This window comes from Plecotus auritus, assembly GCF_963455305.1.
Source record: "Plecotus auritus genome assembly, chromosome: 12".
NCBI classification, from domain to species: domain Eukaryota; kingdom Metazoa; phylum Chordata; class Mammalia; order Chiroptera; family Vespertilionidae; genus Plecotus; species Plecotus auritus.
The window spans coordinates 10,521,495-10,531,713 of record NC_137778.1 but is presented as its reverse complement, the minus strand read 5'-3'; the positions used below and the strand labels follow the sequence as shown (position 1 = coordinate 10,531,713).

The 10,219-nt window shown below is 38.4% G+C and overlaps 1 protein-coding gene across 1 annotated transcript; it reads left to right on the top strand.

Annotated features, from left to right (window-relative positions):
• Positions 1-1,369: 1,369 nt before the first annotated feature.
• YOD1 (YOD1 deubiquitinase) lies at positions 1,370-8,383 on the top strand (the record flags this gene model as incomplete). The annotated part of the gene is made up of 2 exons (XM_080648914.1): positions 1,370-1,712; positions 2,697-8,383. The coding sequence occupies 2 exons, from the start codon at positions 1,370-1,372 to the stop codon at positions 3,398-3,400; spliced, it is 1,047 nt and encodes a 348-aa protein (XP_080505040.1). The 3' UTR covers positions 3,401-8,383.
• Positions 8,384-10,219: the final 1,836 nt, after the last annotated feature.

Here is a 10,219-nt window from a genome sequence, read left to right as displayed (position 1 = left end):
AGAAAACCAACTAATTGCTGAACCGCGAGCTTCTCTGGACCCACCCACATATTCCATGGACGTCTACCACCTTTATTACCCACTCCTACCTCCCACACTATACCTTCTGTTATGGTCATCTTGAAGAACCAAAGAGGAAAACGGCTCCAGCAGGAAAATGGGTCATGAAAGGCGTGAAAAGATTCAAAGGTTACATATAACTTATTCAGAGGTAGAGATTTTGACAGTGGAGGTGAGTTTGCACATCTCTAGTAAACTTTTCACGTGCGCTTGATTCTGTTGATAAACCCTCCTCTACGCAGGTTGGGCTTACTGCTCCGTGGGGATGAAAAAAGAACAATGGGTATGGATTTCTTGCAAGAGAGGTAAATTCAGCGATGTCTTTATTTCTCCTTCAGCTGGGGGTTAAAAATCTTCCTTCAAACGGCTCTAATGGTATTTCCCTTTGAAGACCTATTACAACTCCCAGTCTATTCTAGTTGCCCTCGGTGACTATATATCCATTCGACAAGTATTGACCGAGCATTTATTTGCTAGACACAGCCATTGGTTCTAGGGATACAGCTGTGAAAGGGGTCACATAATCTAGCATTATCACGTTGCTGTGAAATTCAGTGGTTATGGGTCCTTTACACCCCACCCTCTCTTCCGATTACAGTACTCGTTATACTGAAGGCACGGATGGGATCATCTTCATATTTGTATACTCGGGGCCTGAACTGGAATGTGGGTGACACACATAAGGCCTCTTCGTTCCTTCTCCGCATGCTGCCGCCCCCTCCCTGGATGTAGCAATTGCCCTGGGGCCGAGGGCAATAGCACAGTATGAGTCTGACCTCATACTGAGCTTTCTGATGTGGCAAATGGACGTTTTCAAGTTACAGTCTCCTGCAGGTGGAAAGGCCAGTCATCCCTTAACCTCAATGAGTCAATGTTTGCTGCAGCCATGAGTCTATTCCTGAGTATCTGGTTATTTTTGGCAGGTCCTTTGACTCACTGACCATTCTTGGCATTCATTTGCGTTCTGAACCATGATTCTCTTTCTCCCGGTGTAGTTTGGAAGCCCCAATTTAATAATTTCCGACCTCAGTAAGTGTAAGATCACATTCCAATGTACTGGATTCAGGAACTCCTTCCCCGCCCTCTCGCCTTGAGCATATATGCGGCTGATTGGGATGGCACCTCACTTGATCTACAGGTAGCAAGACCTTTTGTTCTTCAGAAATACTGATAAACCTTCACCCTTCGGCTGCTGAAGGGGGCTGGGGGAATTCGTTGTCACTTTAAGAGAACTAGCTCTTCTTAAAGTGCTTGAAACGCAGCTGCACCAAAATATCGCGAAAACTGTAGCCACCAGCGAGTTCTCGCGATGTTTGGCCCGGCGAAGGGTAGCCATTTTGGAGTCCGCTCGGAGGCTGATTGCCCCGGCGGCGTCTGCCATCCTGCTGCCGGGACCAAGGCTGGCCCCACGATTGTCAGGCCCATGGGTGGCCGGACTGACACGATGTGGCGGCTCCGCTGCAAAGCCAAGGATGGCACCTATGTTTTGCAGGAGTTGTCCAGCCGGACCCGGGTGCGGGAACTCCAGGGCCAAATTGCTGCCATCACGGGGATCTCCCCCGACTGTCAGCGAATCCTCGTTGGATACCCACCCGAGTGCCTGGACCTCAGCAATGGGGATACCATGCTGGGGGATTTGCCTATCCAATCAGGTAAGGGAATCGAGGCTGGGGCCAGGGGAAGCCCTGGAAGGATTGCAAGGGGCGAGAGAGAGAACAACCAGTAAAGGCGAGGTGGCTGTGGGTCGGCCAGGGGCTTTGAGGACCAGGCTAAGGGTAGATGGAAGCCCAGAGAACTCGGACGGAAGCCGGGGCACTCTGAAAGAGACAGGGAGGTCCCAGCCCATGCGAAAAGCTCAAAGCCTTTGAGTCCCCCCCTTCCTCAAACTGCTTTCTAGTCTGTCTTGAAAACGTCTCATTCATTTTGTTTTCCCTCAGCATCCACAAAAGCATACATTAAGTAGGACCTGTTTTCTCTGTCCTGATGGTTCTTCCGCCCTATATCACTGAAAGAAGATAGCAGGTCTGAAGGATGCAGATGCTTTTCTTTCTTGCTTCCCTGGTTTGTTTTTGCAATCACCTTCATATATACTGCCTTTGGCAGGTGTCCTCACTGTAGAGTTTGCTTTTACACATCCACTAAAGGCCCTATCAAGTGCTAAACAGCAGCAGCTATTTCTGTCCAGCATTAAACCTGGAGTAGCAATATTGATCATGAAAAGCTTTCCGCTGTTATATCTGGGATCTTGTAAACAGCTAACAGGCTGGATAACTTTCAGAAGGAAGAGAACCCCCTAGTGGTCTAGACTGCGATAAACAGCTTGTGGAAGATGTGTGCTTTTTAAATACAGAGAGCAAGCATAAGGAAATTTTGTTCTTGAAATGTACCTTTTCAAGAAACTATGAAGGTGCTTAACCCTTTCACAGAATTGGGATGCAACCTAAGATGTTTGGTCTTTGTCTTGAACTTTATGAAGATTCAGTGAACAAACAGTATTAGCTGGTGGTCACTTGTTTGCAAAGCTGTATTCTCCCTAGTAACCCCACCTTATACTTTGACTCTTTCTGTTTGTAATTAACAGACTTGGCTTCATCTATAATTTCTTGGCAGTTCTGGATTTGTTTTCCTTTTAACAGGCGACATGCTGATCGTTGAAGAAGACCAAACCAGGCCACACGCCTCACCTGCATTTACCAGACATGGTGCTCCTTGTTATGGCAGGGAAACTGTGCCTGTGCTTACCAGAACCGTGGTCCCAGCAGACAACTCTTGCCTCTTTACCAGTGTGTACTATGTTGTTGAAGGAGGGGTCTTGAATCCAGCTTGTGCCCCTGAGATGAGACGCCTCATAGCACGAATTGTAGCAAGTGATCCAGATTTCTATAGCGAAGCGATACTGGGAAAAACAAATCAAGAGTACTGTGAATGGATCAAAAGGGATGATACTTGGGGAGGAGCTATTGAAATATCAATTTTGTCTAAATTTTATCAATGCGAAATATGTGTGGTGGATACACAGACAGTAAGAATTGACCGTTTTGGGGAAGACGCAGGATATTCCAAAAGGGTCCTGCTTATTTATGATGGTGTCCACTATGATCCGCTTCAGCGTAACTTTCCTGACCCAGACACCCCTCCTCTGACCATTTTCTCCTCTAATGATGATATTGTTCTTGTACAAGCACTGGAATTAGCAGATGAAGCTAAAAGAAAGAGACAGTTTACTGACGTAAACCGCTTCACCCTGAGATGCATGATATGTCAAAAGGGATTAACGGGACAAGCAGAAGCAAGAGAGCATGCCAAGGAGACAGGCCATACCAACTTCGGAGAAGTGTGATCTATGCATGATGAGGACTGAAGCCTACTACCTCACAGATCCAGAAGGTTCTGGGTTTTCCAATAAGCTATTCGTAACCTTAAAGAACAAAGGACACAATGCTTGAATCATCCTTTTAACTTAAAACCACGAAGGCACTGAAATTCCTTGTTAAGATTAAAATTAGTGTGCAAGTTTACAGATGTGTCTACAGCGGTGATACATGCCCTCTTCCTGCTGGGGTGACAGAATAGGTGGTCCTTTCTACCTACTGACACTAACCTGAAGATTGAGTTTTCGTGTTACAAATTAGCACCCAGCAGCATTAACTTGTAGAAGAAAACAGCTGCCTGTTTTGGGTAAAGCAGAAGGCTTCATGTGAGGCCGCTGGACATAAACCACAGTGTCTCCAGTAATGCGTCCTTTTAAAAACTCTTGAGTTAATAGTGTCTAAATTATGAATTGATTCCTCAAAAGAAGACACAGACTTGTCAAAACTGATTTTATATTGCCATTTGGTAAACTTGATAAATGTGTACTTAACCAGTTACAAGTACATTACAAGCAATTTTTACAGGGATGAGTCTTTCCCTGAGAATGTTACCTAAAAACAGAAACTGCTGGTGCCCAATTTAGGATTTTTAGTGTAGAGAAGTAGAATGTATGAGGGAAAAGGTGCCTGAGCAGCTTACTGAAGCTTTAAAAGACTATTGGCCTCGTGTTTTAATGCAACTCATTTATTAATCTTTGTCACATTGGATAAATTTTAGTTAAGCAGGATATTTTTTTAACTGAAGAACCATGAAATATGAATGCTTGAATTTTGCCTTTTTACATAAAGATTTGAAGGGATTTAATTTCCTCAGCTTTTTGTTAAGAGCACTTCCTCCAACTCCTAAAAAAAAAATCTTTATCTAAAGTGCTAATGATTATGTTTTGGTTTGGTTTTTGGGAGATTTTTGCTTATCTAAACATTATGTTTTTATCTTAGCCTTATCCTGCCACTAATGCTCTTTTAATAATTACACCTTTCTGCAAAATATAACTTGGCTTATCCATGATCTTGATCTTTTACTTGGACTTTTGAAGAGATTTAAAGTAATTGGGATAATAAATAATGTGAATGAGTTAGTTTCATTTCCAAAATAAGACAGTTTTAAAACTGTTGCCTTACCTGAATAAGCTTCTTCCTAATATTAGATGTATAGCCATTTGCTTGGTGGGCTAATCCTTAAAGCAAACCCTCTAAAACTTAGCTTCACTATGAGATCTTCCAGATAAAAATTTTCTACCTCTTTTCGTGAATCTTCTGACGATCAGGGATGCTAAATTTTAATTTGTTGTGTATTAGCTCACATAATGTGAAGAGGCTTAATGTTGTGAAGTTTTGTTAGTTTGGTCTCATTTTTATTAAGTATCTCACTTAGAAAACTAATGGTATACTTTCAAGCACTAAAATATTTTTCACCATATCTTGTTGACAAATGTTACACAGTTGAGATTTACTTTTAGCACTTTCACTTGGTGGAGGTAGCCATATTAAATTAGGGAACATATAAGCAATGTAGGGGAAAAGTATCTTTAAGGAACAAGTCACAAAATATACAGGAAATCATTAGATGACCTTTTTTTAGTACTTTTTATGTGAATAGCTTCTTGAGGCAAAAGTTGCTATGGTCAGTATAACTTAAAAGTGTTTAATTTTCTATTTTACTGAGCCTTAAAAATAGCACTTGTAAGTTTGTGATAATTAATGTTTGGCAATCATAATGTGTACAAATGAATATGATTGAAAATCTCTTGGTACCTGTCTGTCCTCCAGTCTAAAAGGTTTTTGTATCTCTTATTTTTCCCAGAAAATACTAAATTTAAAATTCTAAGTGAAGAGTTTACTACTGGGTAACATCTATCAAATTGTTTTCCTTCCTTTCTTAGGTACTTCAGGAGCCAAACTTGACATTTACTAACTGGAATTTTAGAGAAGTATATTCATGCAACAAATATTTATTGAGTAACTTATAATGTACCGGGCATCTATTGATGCGTTTCCCAACATAAACTTCTGTCACTTTAAAATTGAGTATACTCTGTCTACATTGGGTTACGTTAGCAAATAGCAAAAGAACCTGATATTTTGTAAAATTAAACCCCTCCATTTAAAATGTTTTTGGTATATTTAAGCTTATGCTTTGATAGCAAGTGTCAAGTGTTTGTTCAGGGGATCTTATTTTATTCTAGTTTACTGTTGTCTAAGTTGTCCATTCACCAATGGGAAACTGACATTGCTCTCATTAATGGCTTTTTAAAATTGATCAGCTGCTGAAATTCAGCACTAGAACTTCAATGTTCTGATCATGGAAAATTCAAAATGGCAGCATTTGACTTAATTGTTGAGGATTAAAAACCTAAGCTTGTACTCATTCTAAACTCAAGTTTATGAACCTCACAGAATTTATAGTTTGTTACTACACTTACTAAACTCTTGAAATTACTTTATTAATGTGTAAATTTTAATCTTGAGAATTTAATAACCTATGGATTTAGTACTTGCAGTGGGATTAAAAGAAACTTTTTCTTAAATTTGTGCTTGAGCAGAATGAAACTATTCTTCCTAGTCATTGTTTTTGACTGCCATACAAGAATATTTTTTTAATTAAAATGAAAATAGTTTACATTAGTGGCTGAATGAAGATTGTGCTTTCCCATCCCCCACTCCTTTCCATTATTCTTCTTTCCCTTACTCTTTGGATTGAAAAATTAGGTATAGGGCTATAAAGAGAGAGTGATTTCAGAAATTAAAATTATATCCTTGGTAATTTTTTGATGTGATAGCCACATTAAGACACCATCTTCTGTTAATGTCTATGGTTGATTTTTTAAATTATTTCCCATGCATCAAAAATGGGTACAGTCAAGTGGTACCCTTGAAAGTTTGGCTGCTGGTCAGCTTGGCCCTATTGGAAAAAACTAATGTAGTCATGCCACTTGATTATTACATGAAGTTCACGTGCCCACAAAATCAATCAGGAATGAATTATCTATACATGCCCCTAAGTGCCCATGCCTAATCTGCTTATCAAGCCTATTCTTTTTATCCTATGTATGATTTAAAACATAGATGTTGCAGGCTACCCTCGCTAAACATAGTTTTCTCTGTCTTTTTTGAAAAAAAAAATTAGATTGAGGAATATGCAAGATTAGCGGCAGAGTGATTTTTTTCTTTACGAATTAGATGGCCTTCCTAAACTTCCATGTATTAAGATTTATGTTCTATCATGTGTTGAAATAGGCATTTGTTATTATTTGCAGCACTTTAAAAAATATTAAAAGTTTACATGTTAGCCCTCTCCAGGGATCATAAAGACATTAAAATATAATTCTTGAGCTGCTTACAATCAGCTATTCACAATTACCAATTACCATCAGTGTATAGTGTATCCAGTGGTACAACATTCTGGTGTTTTGATAACATTAGCACACAATTTCAGTAACTATTAGGAGCATGCTCTGTGCCCTAGCATTCAAAATGTTAATTCTATAATGTGATTGTTCTTTATCATTCATTGTACAGTGCAGTATTCAAATTTGTTCTTATAGCACAAAGATGACTGTAACAACTTTGAAAAGATTAGATTCTTAAAACTCATCTTTTGTTTCTAGGCAAACTTATTTTAAGGGAGCTGAATTTTGAGTCAGAGGCCTTAAAAGTATCATACGTAATAAGCAACATTTTTAAGACTACAGTGAAACACTTGATTTGAATAAGCTATTTACTAACTAAAGATGTTTTCTTAACTAAAAGTTATAATATTTCAGCACATTTCATCCAATTAAGAATGTAAAACTTCCCTGATTGTAGGAAAAGGTTTTATATTATTTTCATCTGCAAAAATTGGCTGGTATTGTGTTTATAGTGCTTAGCATATTTGACTTTGAAGAAATTATTACATTGATAATTGAATTGTGGGGTGCTGATTTTGGTCTTGGTTCATATGACTCTTAAAGAGATTGATAGCCCTCCCATGCTGTTTTAGAGTGAAGGGACAAAGGGGTGGGAGGATAAAGTACCACTTAAACAGAAGAGACCCTCAAATGGCTGCTTTCCTAGTCATGAATTATGCTTTTTGGAAAAATTTTCAAGCAATGCCTTTGTGTGACCTTAAGCCTTCTCCCCGGCATAGAATGTAGCAGGGTCATAACTGAAAAGCTAGTCATTAAAGTATAAAACCATGAATATAAGCATTTTGGTATGATGCCTTTTTATACTTGTTTTTAAAAATATAAACCTGCAACTAGAGTTTAGGGATGATTTGGTGAAGTTGTAGGTTAAAAAAAGATTAACCTAAGAAAGCTTTAGAATGTCTACTAAGATAACATAAGCCTGACTTTATAACTGATATGGGATATGTAGTTGTTTGTAGCCCATAAGTTACTTAAAAGGACCAGGGCACCCAGTTCTCGTCAGTTTTCCAGTTCACCTTGGTGCCATTCAGGACTCAAGTTGTTTACAGGAAATACAATTTCCTTAGCAAAATAATTCTTCCTTTAAAAAGTATTGAATTCAGCTTAAGATACAAAATAAATATGGATAGCTTGTCAAGCAGGATATATTTTCTGTATTAATGCAGAAGAGGAATACCTGAAGCAAGAAGAAAACCACAAAGACTGTCACCAAGAGCTTTAGACCATGGCTTGAAAAAGTAGTAGGGAAGAGCAAACCAGAACAAAGTTCTGTTTTTCTTGTTAAAAATATTTTTCTTAATGAAAATGGACAGTGCTTTGTGGTTTTAAAAATGTTCTTTGGTCTGTTTGTCAGTATTTTTTTTTTTCCAGTTAATGCACTGCTGCTACCTGGGAGATGTCCAATTTTATTTTGTACAATTCTTATGTGATATTGCCATTGTCATTAAGATGCATTGATTTTATTTATGAAGTGTATGATTTTAAATATGCAAATGCTGTATGAAATGACTTGTTTTAAAGGAATAAATGAAGTGAAAATATTGTTGTCTGAGTATATTTTGGGGTGAGGTAAGAGGGCCAGTGAATAGCTGCTATATTCAAGTTGCATAGTATTCATTATCAAAAGCTAATAGACCACTGCTTTGTCTTGTGTACCAGAATCTGTCAATTCTCACTCTGTGGGTGGAGTCTTAATGTCTACATTTCTTCTTTGTAACACCAGAGGGCATTTGAAATTTCCCTTCCTAACTCCATATTTTCTGTTGTGCCGTCAGCTCCTGAGAGTTGTAATTCAACTTCTGTTGCTGACAAATTGTCCAGTTGTGAAGGCTGAATATTCCCTTAGTTTATAAAGAAGAGCTGTGTGAACTTAGATCTATTTGGAACCTGCAACATCTCCTGGAGAATTTACTTAATCTTTGACTGTATTGACATTTAAACATTTATTTGAAACAACACTGGAGTTACTAGACTTGGCCAGTTTAGGCTCTAACTAAATTGAACCATTTATCCTCATTGAAAGCTTTAAAATTACGGAAATGGAACCATAATGTAATTAATTTGCGCACCAGGACAAATATATCTTTGGAGTCAGTATAACTCCAGCGTAAGAATAAGTCAGGCCAAACCTCTTATGAAAAGGTCTTTAAGAAATCTCATGGTCTGTGCAATGGTAGCTGGTTGAACAATAACGGTACCCGAAATGTATTCATCACATTACCCGGGAACTTGTTAGAAATTCAGATTCTCCGAAAGAAATGAGGTCAGCAACCTGTTTTAACAAGCCCTCCAGGTGATTCTGGTTCATGATAAAGTTGGAGAACCACAAGTATAACCATGGTTGTTTAAATCTATCAACTTGGGAGAGAAAACTCTGATGGCTTACATCAGTCCTGTGTTCTTGGCCTCATGCAATTTACTTTCATGCACTAGTTAAATACAGTTACTACATTTATGAAGAATATAAACCCAGCGAAGATGAATAGTCAATGAATGACAATTCAAAAATCACAGCAGGCTGAAAACCCTAAGATTGTATACTCATAAATGTGAAATCCTGCCCTTTCAGTTCTAAAACAATCTATTACATGAGTCCAGCATGGGAGAACCTGGATTTATAGTAGATTTGACAAAGAAATAACAATATTACTTAACTGTGATTCTGATCCCCAACAGGGTGATATGAATTGGGCTGCAGAAATAATTGCATTTTAATAGTTACAAGATCTAGAAAAAAGGAAGCAATAGTATTGACGTACCCTGCTTTAGTCACATTGCATTAGAAGTTTGGATAAGGTTTTTACATGTAAGACATAATGAAAACTATAAAGTCTGACAACTATTATGTGATAGTTGAAGGAACTGGGAGCATTTACCTGGACAAGAGAAAATGGATTTCAAATCGACATGATGGCTAACTTCAAATTTGGAGAAGTATGTGAAAGATGAATTAGATCTATTCTCTGAGGTTCTAGAAGAAAGAACGCGGACCAATAAGGGCTGAATATTGCAAAATAAAATTTACCTAAAACAAATGAAAAGAAATGCTTTAATATTAAAGCTCAAGTAATATGATATAGCCTCCTACATTATAAGAAACAAATCTACCCCTGACCGGTTTGGCTCAGTGGATAGAGCATCGGCCTGTGGACTCAAGGGTCCCAGGTTCGATTCCGGTCAAGGGCATGTACCTTGGTTGCCGGCACATCCCCAGTAGAGGGTGTGCAGGAGGCAGCTGATTGATGTTTCTCTCTTATCGATGTTTCTAGCTCTCTCTCCCTCTCTGTAAAAAATCAATGAAATTAAAAAAAAAAAAACACAAATCTAGAAATCATTAAGACCCTGACATCTTGAAAATTTTGTGTCAAATGTTAGTTA